Source organism: Haliotis rubra, unplaced genomic scaffold (genome assembly GCF_003918875.1).
Source record: "Haliotis rubra isolate DU_JTF1 unplaced genomic scaffold, ASM391887v1 Scf535, whole genome shotgun sequence".
NCBI lineage: Eukaryota > Metazoa > Mollusca > Gastropoda > Lepetellida > Haliotidae > Haliotis > Haliotis rubra.
In genome coordinates, this window is record NW_025767230.1 from 148,020 (window position 1) to 169,138 (window position 21,119).

Genomic DNA, 21,119 nt, shown 5'->3' on the forward strand with positions numbered 1-21,119 from the left:
TATTTGACAGTAACATAAAGCCAATATTACTTTACGGTGCAGAAGTATGGGGTCACCAAGATAGACAAGCTATTAACAAATTCCATTCTAATTTTCGTAAATTTGTACTAGGTGTAGGTAAGCATGTGTCCAGTAACGCAGTATTAGCAGAATGCGGTAGATATTGTATTAGTATTGACTATCAAATTAAATGTATCCGGTACTGGTGTAAACTTTTATGTATGGCTACTGATATGTACCCCAAGTAATCTTATATTCTTCTAATGTACATCTAAAGGAATATCGCCGTTATTTATGCGTATTACGTATTCAACAATTGCCTCTCCTATGTAACGTAAGATGTCAAGATGACTGTGGGTTAAGCAAAATATGCAAAATGTGTAACCGCTATAATTTTGAAGATGAATTACATTTTGTACTTGTCTGTGATGCATATGCAAATGTAAGAAGCAAATACCTACCAGAATTTAATTGTCCATCTGTTTTAAGCAAATACATGTATCATAAGTTGTTAACATGCAAAGATAAGAATTTACTTATAAAAATTTCATTATTTATTAAACATGCACCATCTAAAAGGAATTCTATCCAATGGTAGAAGAGACATGTATATATATACCTATGTATAAGTTTAAACCATATTGTCTATATATCATATACCACTTTACATTTATTGTACACGGGCCAATGGCCTATATACCGAAATATATTCTTCTTCTTCTTCTTCTTCTTCTACAGTCCTTACGTGTAACTAATAATATAATAATTTTCCCATATTTGTGCAAAAGCATTTGCTGATAGGTCATCGGAACCCTTACGACGCCACAGTGCTTGCTGACGTCATCATGTCCATTGTTCATGACGTCACAAAATGATTGCATTACGTCATCTGAACAATCGGCAACCTTCAGTGAAGTTTCCCTGAAGGGTGACATTTCATAATTCTGTAGCAAACTTACATGACTAAAAAATACAAACGAGAAGGCCGAAGCTACGAACATATACGGTCTACTTAGTGAATAGGTAGTGTTCGAGTGACCATATATGGACTGTCCAACATCGGAATCGTCACTTGATTACTCCATAGAATATGCTATGACCCTTAGTACTGGTATCAATATATCTGATACAGTACAACCACAAATTATTGAGAATTTAAGATTGTAATTTTTTTTTCACTCATTACTCACGTATTAAATGTGAATATTAGCAGAACATAACTCCAGATTCAAAGACAGGTGAACAGTTAGTATTTTGTCAAGTCACCATCGGCAGCAATGCAGGCTTCAATGCGGCGGGGCATTTTTCAGTTTGTTTGGTCCAGAATTTCAGTGTATTAGGAAACAGCCACGCATAACTTTCATCTGAGAAAATCACATTGTCCCAGTTAAAATTTCTATGCTGTAAGCACCAGTTCAACCTTCGCTCCTTTTGTTCAGGTTTCATGATCGGTGATGAAATTCCTCGACTTTTCTGCCAACCCTTTGCATGCAGCTCAGTTCTAATTGTCTCCTTACAGACAGCCACAGTTTCTCTATCAATCATATCCAGCCTTAGGTTTTCTAAACTCCGTCGTTTGTTTTTAGAAACAAGAATACCAAGCTGCCTCCTGTCACCGACAGTCAATTTTCAGGGCCTACCTGTGCCTCCCTGGTGCTCAATGCCATATCAATTTGCAATATTTTTCAAAACACGATAAACAGTGGACAAAGGGATGCCTGTTCTACTTGAAATCACTTTAGCTGATCTGATGTCCTTGCTATAATACTCTTAAATCAGCTTCCCCTTCTCTAAATCATCCATACTGAGGATCACTGAAAATGTCGTCTGCTAGCAAGTAAACAAAGGGGGATAACTCTTCATAAACTAATGAAAAAGGATTAACGGAGTTGTCTCTCTTGAATGAAACCACTTGAAGCACTTGATAGCTGGTCAAGGTTGTTTATACTAGAAATGCAATTAAACATATTCCTAAAATTCTCAATAATTTCTGGTCATACTATAATACTTTAGAAGTTTGTACCCAGACATGATGACAATTACGCGGCCGTTACTCTCTTTTATGCAAGTAAACGTAGTGTATATATAATGTGAGGGCGGTGGGGTAGCCTATTGGTTAAAGCATTCGCTCGTCACGCCGAAGACCCTGGTTCGATTCCCCAAATGGGTACAATATGTGAAGTCCAGTTCTAGTGTCCCCCGCCGCCGTGATATTGTTGGAATATTGCTAAATGCAGCGTACAACTTAACTGACTCACTCACTCAATAGAACTGAACATATCAATTGTGATGTATATGTGTTGGTAGTTCTACCACCAGGGTCTCATTAGTACCTCTGTAAGCAGTCATAAATGTCCTACCTGTGCCAAAAAAGAGCTAAAGGGAACGGGTTCGCCACGGGTACTGCAGATGTGTACCCTAGAGAAGATCAGAATACAGAAACGTGCCCGAATCCATTCCGCATCGTGACGTTACGTGGTGCCCTGTTTTTCAGCCATGGTGCGTTGGGGTGGCTCTACCTGGTTCCTGGTGGGCGTGGCAGGGCTGCTGACGGGTCTGAGTTACATACTCTACACCCCGTCCCCGATGGCGTCTCCCAGCCGTGGAAGCTCCAGATATTCATGGCGTCAGTCAAGCTGGTCGTGGTAAGTGTGTGATAAAACAGTCAGTAAAAAGCGTTTTATTTGGGATTACACTTTCTCCCATGGCCGAAAGCTGTTAATACACAATGCTTCCTAGAATTGGTTAGACTCCTGGCTTTAGTTTTGTGTGCCTAACTCTAGGAGTGTGGGTTCGTATCCCGGGTGGGACTCAACCCCACAAAGTACTCGAATTTACTAACAAAGCGTAATACAAAATCTATTCTGCTATGACCTTGCACAAAACTGATCGGTTAGTTTCAATAACCAATTGTACGACAGGTTCATTCACAACGCCACCAATTACTGAAATACACACAGTCCTTCCTTTTCAGTCGTTGAGGGTTCTTAAACGTCCATGGTTTTTCAAAAAGACACATGCAGATGTAACTGTGTATAAACGATGCTGGCTATGGTTTTTCTAAATGTTGTTCACGGAATTCCGATCACATGCCAGTTTTAGCCATTTCTCCACGAAAAGCAGCATGAAATTTTATGTCAGGAAGGGTGTAGGGATTACCAAGGTTTATTTCCCCCTCCAGAGCAAGATCTTGAACCTGCTGGGATGCGGAAGCAGAAACAACATGACCCGGATGATCTCTGAAAACATTTACGTCAGTAGTGACGCGCTGATGAGGCACATAATAGTTGACGGAATTTGCTTTGTATGGGAATTCAAGTAATATAATGTAATTCACTGCTGTTTAAAGAGTGAGTGAGTGAGTGAGTGAGTTGGGTTTTACGCCGTTTGTAGCAATATTCCAGCAATATCATGGCGGGGGACACCAGAAATGAGCTTCACATAAACTGACGTTCAGAAGAAAGTACACAGTCACCTGATTCTTTGGTAAAATGTTTTCTTTAAAACAGCATTAATATTTTAAAAAGTGTTTTGATTCTGCCTTGTCACAAACATTGTGCAAGTGTTTCCAAAACACCAGATATTGTACCCAATTACAACATTGCTAGCGAAATATTTATGGTTTTAATGGAAATAGTCCCAAAACACCAGGTGTGTACTTTCTTATGAACGTCAGTATATATTAGTATGTGGGTAATCGAATACGGGCCTTCGGTGTGACGAGCAAGCGTGTTAACCACTAGGCTACCCCACCGCCCACTTTGACACCATGAAGGACACCAACATATGGAGCGTACTGTATTACTAGTATATTGGTATACCACAATAATCAAATGATAGCATTACAATAGTTTTTCTGAGAACTGGCTCGTCATGCCAAAGACTCGGCTTCACATATTAAGCAAAGTGGGGAATCGAACCCGGTCCTTCGGCGTGACGAGCGGACGCTTTAACCACTGGGCTACCCTACCGCCCCACTGTTTAAAGAACATTCAGTAGATAGGCTGTACACGATATCCTAAGGATGTTGGATAAAAAAATACAAAAAAGCTTTATCACACTTCTCCTTCCGAAACATCTGATATCATTCGTTTTATCCATTCCATGTCCCTTGATGATAATAGCATTGGATAACATTTTAATTATGGACGCCATATACAGTGATTACGAAACAATACTTAGGCAACCTTCTTTGGTTCGTACTATGTAATGTGAGAAACGAATAGCTTGCTTTTGAATTTGGTGCTATGACCTTTCTGTTTTTAAATAATAATGTAATGAATATATATGTTTTTAACATAAAACTCATTTGAACTTTGTGCTTAGGATGCTTATGAATGCAGACTTCTCGTCACTATATGGCTGAAATAATGCCGATGTGACGTAAAGCCCAGCTTAACTCCACTCAACTTTGGTTCCATGTGAGTCTGTACGTAAAAACAACTTTCCAGTGATGACCTACATACATGATGACCTAAATATAATTTTTTTTAAAATAAGGGAACCTGAACTTTCAATTTGTATAGGAAGTATAAGCGTTAACAAACTTTTCAAAGACAGACATCTTCTGAACGCTGTATCATTTCTCTCCACCCATTAACACAACGCATGGGATGCACGTGCACAACACAGTAGCCCCATACACGTGCATGGGGTGTCATTCTCGCTAAATCATTGTAGACCATAAATGGAGGTTCTTGCATCACACAATTGGTTTTATTTTATTGTTTGTTGTTTTGATTTTTTGTTTTGTTTTTTATTATATCTTTATTATTATTATTATTTTATTTTATGTTTTATTTTTTTTTTTTTATTTTTATTATTGTTATTTTTGTTGTTGTTTGTTTGGGGGTTTTATTTTATTTTTTTTTTTTTGTGTGTTTTTTTGTTGTTTTTGGGGGCGGTTCGGGGGTTGCAAATGAAAATCATACACATTGAAATTTCACGTCATACACATCACACATCTTTCATGAGCAATAACTGTTCAAACAACTATGGTCATAAGGAAGTGCAAGTGGTGATGCACTCACAAAACATTCATTATTATTATATCAACATTGACTGACTCCGATATATCTCCCTTTGTCAATCAAAGATAAAGATGAAAAGATGAACTCCCCATCTTCTTCTAAAGCCTTGTTTGCACACACCCCTTTGCCCAAAGTATTCTGCCCCTGGTCAAAAGGTGGAGTAAATTCAGTTACCCCTAGGGGTATTCTACCCCCTGGGGTAAAAGGGTCATGTACACGGTCAATCAAGCTAAATCCAACCAGGGGTACATTTGTAGACCCTTCCACCCTTTCTTATAATGGAATGGTTTTCCACGAAATAGAAACATGCATTTTGTCAGTATGTATGTTGTTGGTATGCACTACCCACCCTGTCATCCAATCCCTTCTGAACAGCCCCTCAAAAGCTGATACAGCTGTTTATGCAAAGGTGAACAAAGTAATGCATGAATTGGGCTTTGAGAAAACGGCCATACAATGCACAGAACGAACGAAAACAGTTAACAATCATATAGACAGAGTAGGGGTTCACTTAAGAGGAGTGGACAGGCCCGAAAACTGCACATTTTATGAACAGCTAAATGAAATTTTGGATACAAGACCTGCGACATCACCTGGAAAGGTCATTCAACGTCTCCAGCAGTCAGTTGCATCAGATACAGACATATCTGATCTTGAAGTTACTGATGACCATGCTACTGATGTCGAACTTGCTGAGACAGGAGATTATCAATATGTTCAAAATGGCCGACAAAATGCTCAGATGAAAACAGATGGAAAGTAAAGATGAAACTCAGAAGAAACAAAAAGGAAAACAAAGAAAACCCAAACTGCAAACAACTTTGAAAACTGTCATGGATTAGTTTGCTAAACCTAATGAAGATATTGAAGCAAGGCAGATTGAGTTGAAAAAGAAACAATTGAGCTGGAAATGAGAAAAAATGACAAGAGAAGGAAAATAAAGAGTTTGCACTTAGGAAACTGGATAAAGGAGAAAGACAGAAAGCTTCTGACAGGTAACACCAGTTGCGTATGCTATAGTTCATCATGAACATTCCTCAACCATATGCCAATCCATCATCCATCCAATGTCCAACATTCTTGTCCAGTGGTATCAACTTGACCTTGTGGTCCTTGGTCGCCATCATGTACCTCAACCTCATCCAGCCAGTCAGGGTTGAACATGTGGTCTGATTCACACATGTTATGCGCCTACATCTTCCTTTGAAGCATCCAAATGTATTTTCAGTGACCATCTGGGCACTGCTGAAGCGGAAGTTGAAGTATGACTTCTCATCTGATTGGGTTCCTCTGTTGCGGTAAGGTGTTAAGAGCTAGTGAGACATAAGATAGGCCGGATCTGCAGTAATGACGACAGTCATGTCACCATCATTGTTAGCAGTACCCGCTTTTTTCTTCCACTCAGGGGATTGTGGTAAGATGGGACACCATCTGCTGAAGCTTTGAATCCTGAATTAGAGAATGGAATCATGAACTCTACCTGGCCACCTGATGCACACAGTTGTAAACTAGTATTTGCCATCACATACAGAGAGCAGGATTACTTAGTACCATCCTTTTGTGTTCACGTAATCGGCGTGAAACTGTTGCGGAGCAATGATCGGGCTACGTGTTGCATCTGGCGCCAGCACAGTTAGGAAATTTCCATTTTCCTGAAACCCTGATATCCCCTTAGCTCTTCGCCTATAGGAAACTACAGATTACCAACAATGCGATTTTCTACTGTTGTGGCCAAGTAGTATAGTGCCACTGCAACTCGAATACCACTGCTACTTTTGGAATGTGAAGATGGAGCTTTTCACAGAGGCGCTGGAACATGTCCCTTGGCATTCTAAAGTATTCCTTACACTGAGTTTCATCAAAACGTGGTACAGTTACTTCCCACCAATATCTACTCCTTTCCTTTTCTCTAGTGATGAACCCACGCACAAAGTTTGGACGAATCTCTTCCGTTTTCTAGATTTGGACAAACGTCTATATTTATCCATGGTTATAGAGTGACAAGAAATATCAATACCCCCCACCATGTAAACGCAGGCACAATTTTGCTCTTTGCCCCTGTGGGTAAATTTACCCCCAGGGGCAAAATACCCATGGGGGTAAAAGGGGTGCATGTAAACAAGGCTTAAGAGTATAGTTAACCATCTGTATAGTTTATTGTATATCATAAGGACTTGCTAAGCTATACACAATTCACCTTCTTGGTGACTGACGAACTATTTGACGGGGTATCAGTGCGAATATACTACCCCGGGCAGCCAAGAAGCCCCTCCCATGCCTCGTCTACTACCACGGAGGAGGCTTCGTCTGGATGAGCGTCAACTCCTACGATGGCGTGGCGTCGGTGTATGCCAAGGAAGCCAAAGTAGCGGTTGTGTCGGTGGAGTACGTTATTTTGCTCTAAGATTTGTTGTTGTTTTTTAACGTTCACCCAGGAATACCCCAGCTGTATGACCTCGGTCTGTAAATAATCAAGTCTGTACCAGACAATCCCGTGATCAACATTGTGAGCATTGATCTACGCAACTGATATATGATGACAAGATTCAAACAAGTCCGCGAGCCTGACCAACCGATCCCGTTAGTTGTCTTTTATGACAAGCATGGGTTACTGAAGAACATTTTGTTGTTGTGTTATAATGTATTAATTCACTGTTTCATAATCTGTGGTGGCGTCAGCAATAAGCATGGGCGATACCCTTTGGTGCTCCTGAGTAAATCGTATATGTGTTCATGTATGTTGTTCCGTATATAAAGTGGAGTTGGCCTTGTGGTAAAAGCGTTCGCTAAACTCACCAAAGTCTTATGTTCGATTCCCCACATGGATGCGATTTCTGGAATATTGCTAAAAGTAGTCTAAAACATACTCACTCACACACTTTTTTGTTAAATAATCATACTACTGGGGCCAACACCACGTAATACAACATTGATATCAACTCTTTCAAATATTTTGTTGTGTTGAACGCTCAATCTCAAGTCAATCTCAAGTGGATTTCAACACATTACCGTATGTGACACAGTTGCATGTATTCAAATCATCTGTTGACTCCAGATACCGCCTAGCCCTTGAATACCCAAACCCAATACCGTTTGTCCCTGCTGAAGAAGGCTGATCACTTCGATATTGAGGGTACAGTCATATGTTTTATACTTCCACCTGTTAACAATTGGTTATAGGCCTTTTTCTGTCAACGTCTTTGTGTATTATTGAACTTTTGACAAAACCTTTGATACAATCCGTTAATACAGAACTGACAGAGTCAGAGGGAGAAGTGCCAAGTCTTTTATTGTTCTTGATTAAAATGGTAACTCTTTGAATGTGCACAGTGATCAGCAACTGTTGCAAAAGGAACTATGTAGAAAAATATTTAAAACATTAAAATTTGTGGACATTGTACTTCGTAGCTTGTCCATGTCTGTTCACCATGCAGTGCAGTTAACAAATAATTGCAAAGTGGAATTGTCTGAGAATTTGTCTCCACACCCATCTATCACCAACGACTGCAGTAAATTACGGTTATAACGAACACGGTTATAACGAACTGAAGTTTGTAAACATTACTCGAAGTGAATCTAACGAAATATGGTTTTATTCAACATAAAATATTAATAGTGGTCCCGTTAAGTTTGTTATGACCATAGGCCACCACTGCGGGTCAGAAACTCGATAAAGTAACCCCCAGTTTACTGTCCAACGTGCCCTACTATATAATATGTGAAGGTTCGTCACATAAATACGGGCATTTCGCACACATCAAGAAATATATCATATTCTAAAGGTCTCACTGGTATCAAAAGCTTTTGACCATATTTCCAATGTGTGTAGGAGGCATATACATACACATGCTTTCCGCGAGGATGCATTTGTTGTTGTTTATTTAAATCGCCAAGTACTGAGTTGCTGTACCGGAAGTATACAAAATTAGGTCATCAGCACCGGGCTTTACTTTCTCCGGCGATCTGATTGGCTAATGATATAACAACAAATGCACGAGTGTATTGTTTACAAAAGTGTTAACCAATCAGATCGACAGTATAATGGTGCAATACTTGTCTTGAGAAACACAGAGCGTGAATACGAGTGCAAGTGTCTCATTATTGACTTGTGAAGGATGAAATAAGTATCTTAGTGCGTCATGTTTGTTTTGTGATTCATTATAGGAACAAGTACCATTGAGTCTCATGTTCTCTCATGAAGGGTACACTAAGAATGCAATACTCTAAACCCCGGGCATATCTTGTGATGATATATATATACTGACAGTACAACTATATATATATATGTGTGTGTGTGTGTATATATATATAAGTGTCCAATGCTTTCCTTGGGAGTGTATATTGAGAGTATAACTTATGTATTGACAGTGCAACTATATAAATGCTTCGTGTCAGTCTTGATATATCGACAGTACAAGTTTATGTGAGTGTCCTATGCTTTCCCTGATAGTGTATATGGTGTATGAGTGTGTGAGTTTCGTTTTAGGCAGCACTCATCACTATTCCAGCTATATGGCGGAGGTCTGTAAATAATCGAATCTGGACCAGACAATCCAGTGATCAACTAGTGTATATGGACAGTACAACTATACAGGTACTTCATTCTTTACCTGAGATTGTATATTGACTGTACAACTATATATTGACAGTACAACTATGTGTACAAGTGCCATATGCATTCCGTGGGAGTGTACATTGAAAGTACAACTTTATAAGTGCCTCGTGCTTTCATAGGAGTGCATATTGACGGTACAACCACAAATGTACCTCATGCTTTACCTGAGATGGTATGTTGACAGTGCAAGAATATAGGTGCTTTGTGTTTCTCCATTGACTGACGGAACAAGCAAATACACTCTTCAAAAAAAGAAACGAATAGGTGATTTTGAGAATATTGGGCTCATGTAGCTGTGGCAAAACAATACATGTATACTATTTCTTTCCAAAATGTAATCTTAGTGTGATTCTAAACAGCTTCAGCGCCAAAACGCAGCAATTTTAACTTTTTCCCTTGTTTTAGAAGCGTTTGAAGAAATATTCGCCAAAATGTCACCGAAAAAAACCATGCAAAACAAAATGCACATGCAAGTAAGCGTAAACACATGTGGTACTGATCACTAGAAGGATTGCACTTGGACGTAACATCGCATCGTCTTGATCGACATGGAGAGTATTGTCTAATTCCGACGTGTAACAGTATTACAAAATAGACTTCAGGGTTCATCTGGGTCATGGTATCGCATCAACTTGAACGTCTTTACGATAAATCTGGTTGAATATGATGCTCCAATGCATTTAACACAGAACATGCGGCATATCCATCATATTCCGATATATCACATTTTATACTGTGGACAAAGTAACCGTCTCAAAACCTCCTTTGAGTCTTAAGATTGTTTTCTCACAGGGGCGTAGCTACCATTGTAGAAAAATAACAGGTTTACACATGGTTGTTGCTAAAGAGGTTGGGCAAGCCATCAATAGTATCTAAATATAAGCTTTGCAACCTATCGGGCTTACACGAAAATAACTGGCTTGCTACGCGCCTGTCCTAAGTACTGAATTTCTTTCCTCATAACTTAACAGATACTGATTGGTCGTTTTCAAATACGGGGTTTTGGTGTTCTTGAACGTGACTTGATGGCGTCGCGTTCTGTTTTCGTGGTGAAGAATTCTGAAGAGCCTCAATGCGTCTGTTCTCGTCTGTTTGTATCGGGATGAGGTTGGCAAACCTATCATCTTCCTGAGTCAGGTTCTTGTCCCACTTGCGGTTTGTCTGAAACAGTTGAACAGAATCAATAGTCATGGCAAACTTTAGAGTAAAGTTTAGGGTCACGTATTTTCACTTCATGTAACAGTAAATTGTTTCTATAACGAAAACGCTTGTAACGAACTTATGGATATAACGAACTTTTTCTGTCGTGGACACTTAGTCAAAACGTATATAAGGAACTTCGGTTAAAATAAAACCAGCTTAAATTACCAGTCATTCTGTACGTTATAACCGAAGTCTACTGTATTTACTTTAGAAGTTCTTCTCATTTTGCCAATAAGATTCTGTTTTCTGGATGTGATAGTAAGTTTTTATCAACATTTCATTTTGCATTGTGTAGTCAAGCGTGTCCGTCAGCCTGTATCAAACTAGACTGACTGAGTTTGGTTTTACGCCGCTTTTAGCAATATTCCAGCAACATCACGGCGGGGGACACCAGAAATGGGCTTCACACATTGTGCCCATGTGGGGATTCGAACCCGGGTCTTCGGCGTGACGAGCCAACGCTTTAACAATTAGGCTACCCCACCGCCCCTATCAAACTAGAAACTGAACTCATATAGAGGTTGATTAACACCCTTGCGTGTCGTGTATTTGCCTGCATGTTGTTTCACGCAGGACTCAGCAATATTCTCACTATATGACGACAGTCTGTATACAATCGAGTCTTGACCAGAGAATCCAGTGATCAACATCATGAGCATCGATCTATTCATTTGGGGTATGATTACATATGTCAACCAGGTCAGCGAGCCTGACCACCTGATCCCGTTAGTCGTCTCTTAAGACAAACATTGGTTACCGAAGACCAGTTCTAACCCGGGTCTTCACGGGTTGAATGAACCTTGTGTCGTGAAGATGATAGAACCCAATGGATGTATTCATGATCCTACTTACAGCTCCTTTGTTCATCTTCAGCAGGCCGCTCAGGTCAGAGGCATCAATGTCTTTAGCCTTGTGCGTCCCTATAAAACCATCTCGTTAACATGGTGATATACACATGGAGGGACAGACAATACACTAGTGTTGGGAATTGGTTCAAATCTCATGATTGGGTCATTACTACCGATCAATCATCGAAAATAATTGGTTAGCGTCATTTATGAAATTTGTTAATGCACATAAAAATAAGGAAAAATACATGTAGTTCTTTTAGGGTTTTTTGGCAAAATTTCACATCTTTAAAGGATGACTGGTATGTTGGGAACATAAATTTCTTGGAATCTTTAAGATAAATTCAATCATGACTTGAAACGAGACTTGCAGTGCAGACAAAACCAACCATGTGAAAAAAATTGTTAATGTAAACAAGTGTTCCAGAATTGTTTGTGTTCGATTATGAGAAATTATGATCGATTGCTTGGTCGTTTAGTCACTACGACCAATCTTCGATTATTTCAATTAATCGGACCACCACTACAATACACAACAAAAAATAACTTTTTGAAAACTGATATATATATGTGTGTGCACTGTGAGTGAAGTTCTGGAAATAATTAAAGGAACACTTGTACTTCCATGAATATATATATATATATATAGATGATGGTGAACAAAAAGCAAGAAGAAAAATCAGATGCAATTTTTCTACAAAAGAATTCGTTTCCTGGGTATGTAGGACAAACATGACTTGATCGTGAGGCACTTATTCAGACTGAAGTCTCTACGTGGTACAATCAGCACATACACACTCACTCCAAAAAATATATCACTCAGCATATTAAAAAAATAAAACTATTTCTCATTCTTGTCATGTCGATAATATGGTAACTTCCGATAAACCGGTAACAAATAAAATCTAGATATTTAAAACCAAGTTTGCTCCGAAAGAATGTTTAAATCTCCTCTTTGTTAAAACAATATGGTGCGTATTGCCTGCCACGTGATCTGTACATCTTGTCCGGAGAAATACAGATATCTTCTGTGTCTTACCTGCAACACCAGGAGCAATATTGGTGCCATTGTCTTCCTGGCCAAGGTATAAGCTGGTCTCAATCTGGGGACTTAAAGACGAAACAATTTGTTTTATGACAGATGCACTCCAAACACTGGACTCAAACCGGCTGTTATTGTCCATGAAGGCATTTTTATCTAATACCAGCTAACTGTTAGATCCATGCTCTTACATTTACACTTTAAAAGGATTTTTTTCTTGTTCTACTTGAAGAGTGCTACGTTTATTTATTATTATGCGTAACTGTGCTCGTGTTTGATTGTATAGTGATGTCTGTATTCCATGTTTCCATGTTACCCTTCCATGTATGAACTTCGTATGATGTAAGACTAATTTCCTTGGAGACAATAACAGTTATAATAGCTCTTAGATCCCTACTGCCAAGTAGGAAGTACATCTGAGAGAAGAGGTTTTAGGGCTAGAGTCTGAGATATGTATGTTTATCATATACCTTTGAAAGCTATGATACAGTTTACACATGCAGTAGAGTCAACATAGAGACGGTCATATCTGCAATAAGCAGACCCGTATTACACCTCTACCGGGATGATATCATTGGGAAGACATTTTGAATTACTGATGATATCAGGCTAGTGATAACAAAATGGAGTTACGTCCCTTAGAGTGTCGTCTGCTCGGCTTGATTTTCCGTGAAATAGCTTCCAAACATGATGCGAATGCACTTGCAAATTGACACGTTTCAATTTGATGCTATGGAATATGATACAATTATGTAATTTGTACATGATCTCTGGCCAACATGGTGGTCTCGGGTTACGCACTTACGCACCTAATTTAATTACTCTCTTTTACAAATTTACAGAGGAATTTACCGAGAGTATGATTCGTGCTCCTAACACATGCTATTTACGTTACAGAAACACTGAGATATTTCACATAATTTTGAACGATGGATTGAGCTTGTTTTAATGCTAAAAAACTAATTATAATGACTTGAAGCATGTATAGCAAGCTTACATATTGTCTTGCGCAGGCGCAGCAGAGGCTCCCCCTTGTTGCAGATGCTTGTAGTGGTCTCTGAAATGGGAGGATAAAGATATGTGCTGTCAGGAAAGCTTTCGTTTAGACTCACTAGTGTAAATATAGCCACTTGCATCAGGCAACTGTTCCAAACTAAATTTTGCAAAATATTCGATACTGTTTAAAGGTATACTGTTTACACATAAACTGATGTATTGTAAAACAAGTTCGTAACGTTGAAAAGATTATTGTCATGAGTTCAAAAATGTTAAAACCAGTGAAGATTGGCGAATTCTTAACAAAACTTTACACCAAAACGCAACTGTTCACATGCACGATATTTGACCATGTTTTCAGCAATTTGATGCATGATCCTGTTGCAATTCATCTGCAAAAGATTTGCAGTTGGTTCCCCTAAGTTAGTGGAGAAATCAGTCTTCGATGTAACCATATATATATGCATAACATATAGTGAGTGTATTAAGTGAGTCTACACTTTTGATGGGAGTATATTTACTCCGCTTTTAGGAATATTCCAGCAGTATCACGGCGGGGGAACACGGGAAGTAGGCCTTACATATTATGCAAAGTGGGGAATAGAACCCGAATCTTCAGCATGACGAGTGAACGCTTTAACCATAGGGCTACCCTATCGCCCATTTGAGTTAAAGGTTTTTTTACATATGAGGCAGCAATATTCCACCTGTATCACATTAATCAGAATTAAAGTATTTTGGACCAGGTAAGCCAGTGGCCGAAGGCGCGAACAGCGATCCACACCATCAGGTGAGTGAGTGAGTTTAGTTCAGCAATATTCCAGCTATATGGCGGTTGTATGTAAATAATCGAGTCTGGACAGACAATTCAGTGATCAGCATGATGACCATCGATCTACGATGACATGTGTCAACCAAGTAAGCAAGCCTGACCATCCGATCCCGTTAGTCGCCTCTTAAGACAAGCATGGGTTACTGAAGATCAATTCTAACCCGGATCTTCATGGATCCACAGCATCTGGGAACTCAAGCTTTCTCTGAACTGGACCTGGTGGGTGTTGCCAAGAAGCGGATTCTTTTATTCAACACACTCCGATGTACTTTATATATGGACCTTTGAGACTGTAAACAACACATATTGGGCTTGCCATCAGAACAACCGCATCTGTCTGCCTTATCCAGTTTTCAACAGTTTTTCAATATCACTGTTTGTTGGTTTATCGTTAGCAATATTACAGCAATATAACTAGACATCTACTTATGGACATCAGAAAAATCGATCTTAGCAATCAACCAAGTCAGTGAGCCTGACCACCCGGTCCCGTCCGTTGTCTCTTACAACAAACATGGGTTGCTGAAGATCAATTCTAACCCGGATGTTCACTGGAGAGGTTATTACTGGGTACCAGCGTGACACTCACTTGAGCAGGATCTTGTTGTGGAGTTCCTGGATCTGGGTCTGGCCGAGTTCTGGCTTTATCTGTAGCCACTTCCGGATGTAGCGGTCCTCAAAACGGTCCAGTTCCCCCTGCGTGGAGAATGAGTGAGGTGGTCTTAAACTCAGTGGAGGTGGGTCAAAATATCATAAAGTCCCGAGGGTGCAAGGTTCGACACACCACACAGGTCGCACACATTATACTTTGTCTCAGACACCCATTGCTACAGACATGACGCCTAATCGCCAGCACACAAAGTCAGCATCCTTCTCCTAATCCCATCGTCCCACAACATCACAACACAACACAGTTCACTGGAATACGCTTGTGACTGGTGAGAGCACACAAAGTCAGCATCCTTACCCATTGATGTTTCAACAAATACAAAGATGGGACATATGGTAGTCTAGACCACGTACCTTGTACACCTATGTGATAAGTTTATATTCACCCGGCTTCATTGACAGACTTTGTGTGCAGGTGATTGGTGCCTTACTCTGCGAGTGTGACCACTTGGTGCAGCCAAGACATTAGCACAGTGTTTGGTACTCTCGAGGCTGGACTATGGGAACAGTTTGCTTCTTGGCATCAGCAAAGAATCACTGAGGAGACTTCAAAAAGTCCAAAATGTAGCGGCAAGAATTGTTACACGTGCCCAGAAGTACTCTCACATTACGATGATACTACTACATTACACTGGCTTCCAGTTGAGGCGGGGATAGTGTTTACAGTACTCTGACAATCTAGCTGGCGATCTTAATAACATATTCAAGCCTTGGCAGAGATTGCCAGATTCAGATGATGGCGGATACTGAAGACTGCTGAAGCCGCGTAAAATCCAAATTCTATTTGAATATAACATCGACAATTAGAGCGTTGGACAATGTCTTTGACTGACTGAGTAACTGGTTTTACGCCGTTTTTAGCAATATTCCAGCAATATCACGGCGGGGGACACCAGAAATGGGCTTCACAAATTGTACCCTTGTGGGGAATCGAACCCGGGCCTTCGGCGTGATGAGCGAACGCTTTAACCACTAGGCTAGCCCACCGCCCACAATGTCTTTGATCGAGTACACAACTATCTGGTCAACATACTACAGAATTAGGTTCTCACTCTTGTATATAGGGCTCTGAATGGCACTAGCTTATCTTGTTGATCTTGGTTTGGCTTACGAACCTCAAAGATCACAACATTCTCACTCTTGTATATCAACATTCAGTACATAAGCGCTTTTCAAAATCAAAATCCTGTACAAAAACATATGGACACTTGGGCCACATGGAATACTTTATATATTGTATAGCTCTGACACTTTGACATAAGACATTGGACGCGACACACGCACCTTTATAGCGTATCCTCCACGGAAACCGATAATTTCCTGCACGCCGCCCATCAAATGATCTATCAGCTGAAACAACAAAGTGAGTGAGTGAGTTGGGTTTTACGCCGCTTTTTAGCAATAATCCAGCAATATCACTACTGGGGACACCAGAAATGGGCTTCACACATTGTACCCATGTCGGGATACGAACCCGTGCCTTCGGCGTGACGAGCCGACGCTTTAACCACTGGGCTACCCCACCGCCAATCTGTACCGTGATCAACAGCCCGAGCACCCGATCCCGTTAGTCGCCTGTTAGGGCAAGCATGGGTTACTGAATATCAATTTTAACCCGGATCTTCACGGTGGATAAGGAATATACCATGCATATGCTCGGGTCGGCAGCGATCAGAACACCATGGTTAGAGTTTCACCCTCTTTGTTTAGTTTTCATATTTATCAAAAAAACAGAGCCCGTCAGGAAACGAAGAGTTATTCCCCTTAGATATATTTTATCCTCGAAATACTATACACTTCAGGGTAAGTTGTTTCCACATTTTAGGACAGTAGGCATGGTGTAAATATAATACTTGATTGTTGTTTAAGGCCGCACACAGCAATATTCCAGCTATATGGCGGCGGTCTGTAAATAATCGAGTCTGGACCAGATAATCCAGTGATCAACAGGATGAGCATCGATCTCCGCAATTGGGATATGATGACATGTGTCAACCAAGTCAGCGAGCCTGATCACCAGATCCTGTTAGTCGCTTCTTACGACAAGCATGCACGGGTTACTGAAGTTGATTTCTAGTCCGGATCTTCACGGGTGTAGGTTGAAAGTAATGGTGCGTGTCTCAGCCACCCACAATCCGACATTCATGTGTAAAGGGAGATAAGTACAAGTTCCTGACTCACGTTTTCATTTAGATCCTGAAACATGCTGAGCTGCTTCTTCTGAGCCAACCGGACACGGAATAGCCTCACCAGGGGCTTGATGGTGATACCCTTGGAAATAGAACATGGGGAATCCTGTTTATTCACCTGTATTCGCTGAAGGACACGATGTAGATTTGGACTTCGCAAATCACTCGAATGATGTCTCGCATTATATAACAGAGGTTTTTGCTTCCGTAAAATTTGGGTAAGGGGATACCTGACAAGATTCAGATGTGCCCGAGCAAAGTGTGAGAAAAGTGTCAAACACTAATACTACTTGACACCAATCTCAACATTCAGAAAATCACTATATAGAGGAAGAATGTAAATCACTGTCTAAAACATATGTAACATATATGCACATGCGGATGAGGAGGGGGGAGGGGGAGGTCGGAGAGAGAGATGCGCACCCACCACCACCCCATTTTGTCGGCGGCGGACACCAGAAATGTGCTGCACACAATGTACACATTTGTGGGGTATCGAGTGAGTGAGTGAGTTTGGTTTTACGCCGCTTTTAGCAATATTCCAGCAATATCACGGCGGGGGACACCAGAAATGAGCTTCACACAATGTACCCATGTGGGGATTCGAACCCGGGTCTTCGGCGTGACGAGCGAACGTTTTAACCACTACGCTACCCCACCGCCCCGTGGGGTAACGAAACCGATCGAACTCCTTAATCACATGGCTATCCCACCACCCCACCGTTGTTGGAAGTACTTTTACCACAAGACAAAGGGCCCGACCCTAATGTGAGACAAGTCAAAGGTCAATACCTGCACGAACACTGTGAAGAAGATTACGGTGAGGGTGGCAGTTACAAACATGTCCTTCATCCCCGGGGTAGGGCGTTCTCATCCAGCAGGGCGACGAGGGAGAAGCACACGGCTCCCCGCAGACCCCCGTACGCCTGGACAACAGTTGTAGTTCATGAAAGCATGGTATCTGCCACAAAGGCCTGGTTCACAGCTGTGTTAGTTATGATGCTTGCTACACTGTGAACGTTATAAAGCATGGTATCTGCCACAAAGACCTGGTTCACAGCTGTGTTAGTTATGATGCTTGCTACACTGTGAACGTTATAAAGCATGGTATCTGCCACAAAGACCTGGTTCACAGCTGTGTTAGTTATGATGCTTGCTACACTGTGAACGTTATAAAGCATGGTATCTACCACAAAGACCTGGTTCACAGCTGTGTTAGTTATGATGCTTGCTACACTGTGAACGTTATAAAGCATGGTATCTACCACAAAGACCTGGTTCACAGCTGTGTTAGTTATGATGCTTGCTACACTGTGAACGTTATAAAGCATGGTATCTACCACAAAGACCTGGTTCACAGCTGTGTTAGTTATGATGCTTGCTACACTGTGAACGTTATAAAGCATGGTATCTGCCACAAAGGTTCACAGCTGTGTTAGTTATGATGCTTGCTACACTGTGACACTGTGAACGTTATAAAGCATGGTATCTACCACAAAGACCTGGTTCACTGCTGTGTTAGTTATAATACTTGCTACACTGTGAACGTTATAAAGCATGGTATCTACCACAAAGGCCTGGTTCACTGCTGTGTTAGTTATAATGCTTGCTACACTGTGAACGTTATAAATCTAGATGTTGTACAGCTCTGACTGCGAGTGGGTGAATTTAGTTTTACGCCGCTTTTAGCAATGTTCCAGCAGTATCACGGCCGCGGATACCAGAAATGGGCTTCACTCATTGTACCCATGTGGGGCAAAGAACCCACGTCTCCGGCGTTAGGAGCGAACGCTTTAACCACTAGGCTACCCCACCAATTATTATAGGACTGAATGACTCTATAAATGTCAGCAAAGATCCATACTTATTTATCTGCTGGTAAAGAACTGAGCTTTGCAAGATAAACCAGTGGTGGAAACCATGAGCAAAATGACACGCCGTGGGGTCAAGATATCAAACAAGTCTTAAATCCAATTCAAACTCCTAAATAAATAAAACTTTCGGCCATCAGTGCTGTTGAACCGCAGTGGAATACTGGAGCCTGTTCTTGTGGGAAACAATCATTATGTGTCACTGAATATTTCACAGTCGTTCGGGTTCTGTCGCGTATACGTACAATCATGAACTGTGGGATGTGTAGCTTCTATGTACAATCAATAACTGTGGGATGTGTAGCTTCTATGTATTATCATGGACTCAGGGATCTGTAGCTTCTATGTACAATCATGAACACTGGGATCTGTAGCTTCTATGTACACTCATGAACTCGGGAATCTGTAGCTTATACTTACAATCATGAATTCTGTGATCTGTAGTTTCTACGTACAATCATGAACTGGGGGTTCTGTAACTTTAACATTTAATCATGAACAGTGGGATTTGTAGATTCAACTTACAACTACGAACTGCGATATCTGTAGCTTCTACTTAATATCACGGGATCTGTAGCTTCTACTTACAATCATGAACTCTGGGATCTGTAGCTTCTACGTACAATCATGAACTCTGGCGTATGTAGCTTCTACTTACAATTATGAACTGTTCATCATAAGAGATCTCCCTGGTTCTGTCGTTGTCCAGTTTGTTGATCAGGAAGGACAAGAAGAACGTGACTGAAGAATACACAAAGACGACTGACTTACACAGTGTTCTTTCCTTTTTGGCACATCCACTAGATTTGGATGGGGAGGTGGTGTTTTTACAACAATTTATTTTCACCAAGCTTGTCCAACGAATATTTTTTTTCCTTTTGACTTTAAGCACAAACGTTTGGATATTTTGGTATTTCCCAAGAAATATTTTGTGCGAAACAAATTTTCGAATGGAACAGATTTTGAATATAATACATTCCAGTGTGTACAAGTGACTTAATAAACATATTTCTTTAAGGATACAAGAATGCAACACCCAGTCACTTTCGGTCTTGCACACAAATATTAATGATATGATTTCACGAAAATACAACTGCTACAAATATAACTAAAGAAGCAGATATACTTTGAACTGTTGCCAAAACACTATTTAATTGGTCACATTTCTCAACAAACTGCTAATGTAAGAAAACTCCAGAATTCACAAGGATGCTGCCTTTGTCTTTAGACACACACACCTAATCGTGGACAATGGTAAGATTGGACAGATATCTGTAGTGTATTAAATATTTCCACCAATGCAAAGTTGGATCGGGAGAATCAGCTTCTCGCCTGGCTGTCACTTAAGGAACATGTCAGTGGTTTGCCACACATAAAACCGGTAGAGAGGATTGGCATTACTGTAATCCCACTAACGGGTTTTGACGTTGGGTAGCTGTCGGTTTCTACTCACTGATGAACCTATACACGAAGCAGAAGAAGACGGTCCACAGCACGAAGCCAGTGTGCCACATGCGCTCGTTATTCCGGAACATCACCAATCCCAGGAAGAGGAAGATGATGATTTCGTTGGTGGTGCTGATGAAGAAAAAGAATGCTCTGAGATACAAGAGTGAGTGAGTGAGTTGGGTTTAACGCCGCTTTGAACAGTATTCCGCTTTTCAAAAGCCGAGTCAGTTCCACTTTGGAGGAAGCCCGAAGTGATGCTGTACTCAGATGTGCATTATACTTAAACCCAAGCATGATTCTGGTGCAGACAAACCTGGAAACATAATCGGCGCGAATCGGGATTCGAACCCACATTTACAGATTTCTGACTTTCAG

At 40.6% G+C, this 21,119-nt stretch overlaps 1 protein-coding gene across 1 annotated transcript in view; it reads right to left on the bottom strand.

Annotated features, from left to right (window-relative positions):
• Positions 1-9,996: 9,996 nt before the first annotated feature.
• LOC124253207 (sodium/hydrogen exchanger 1-like) overlaps positions 9,997-21,119 on the bottom strand; it is a 59,814-nt gene continuing 48,691 nt past the window's right edge. The window contains 11 exon segments of the mRNA XM_046686936.1: positions 9,997-10,806; positions 11,701-11,768; positions 12,736-12,806; positions 13,736-13,795; positions 15,156-15,262; positions 16,520-16,585; positions 17,417-17,506; positions 18,217-18,273; positions 18,276-18,350; positions 19,954-20,036; positions 20,749-20,873. Coding sequence (XP_046542892.1) covers positions 10,603-10,806; positions 11,701-11,768; positions 12,736-12,806; positions 13,736-13,795; positions 15,156-15,262; positions 16,520-16,585; positions 17,417-17,506; positions 18,217-18,273; positions 18,276-18,350; positions 19,954-20,036; positions 20,749-20,873 — 1,006 coding nt within the window. The 3' untranslated portion in view covers positions 9,997-10,602.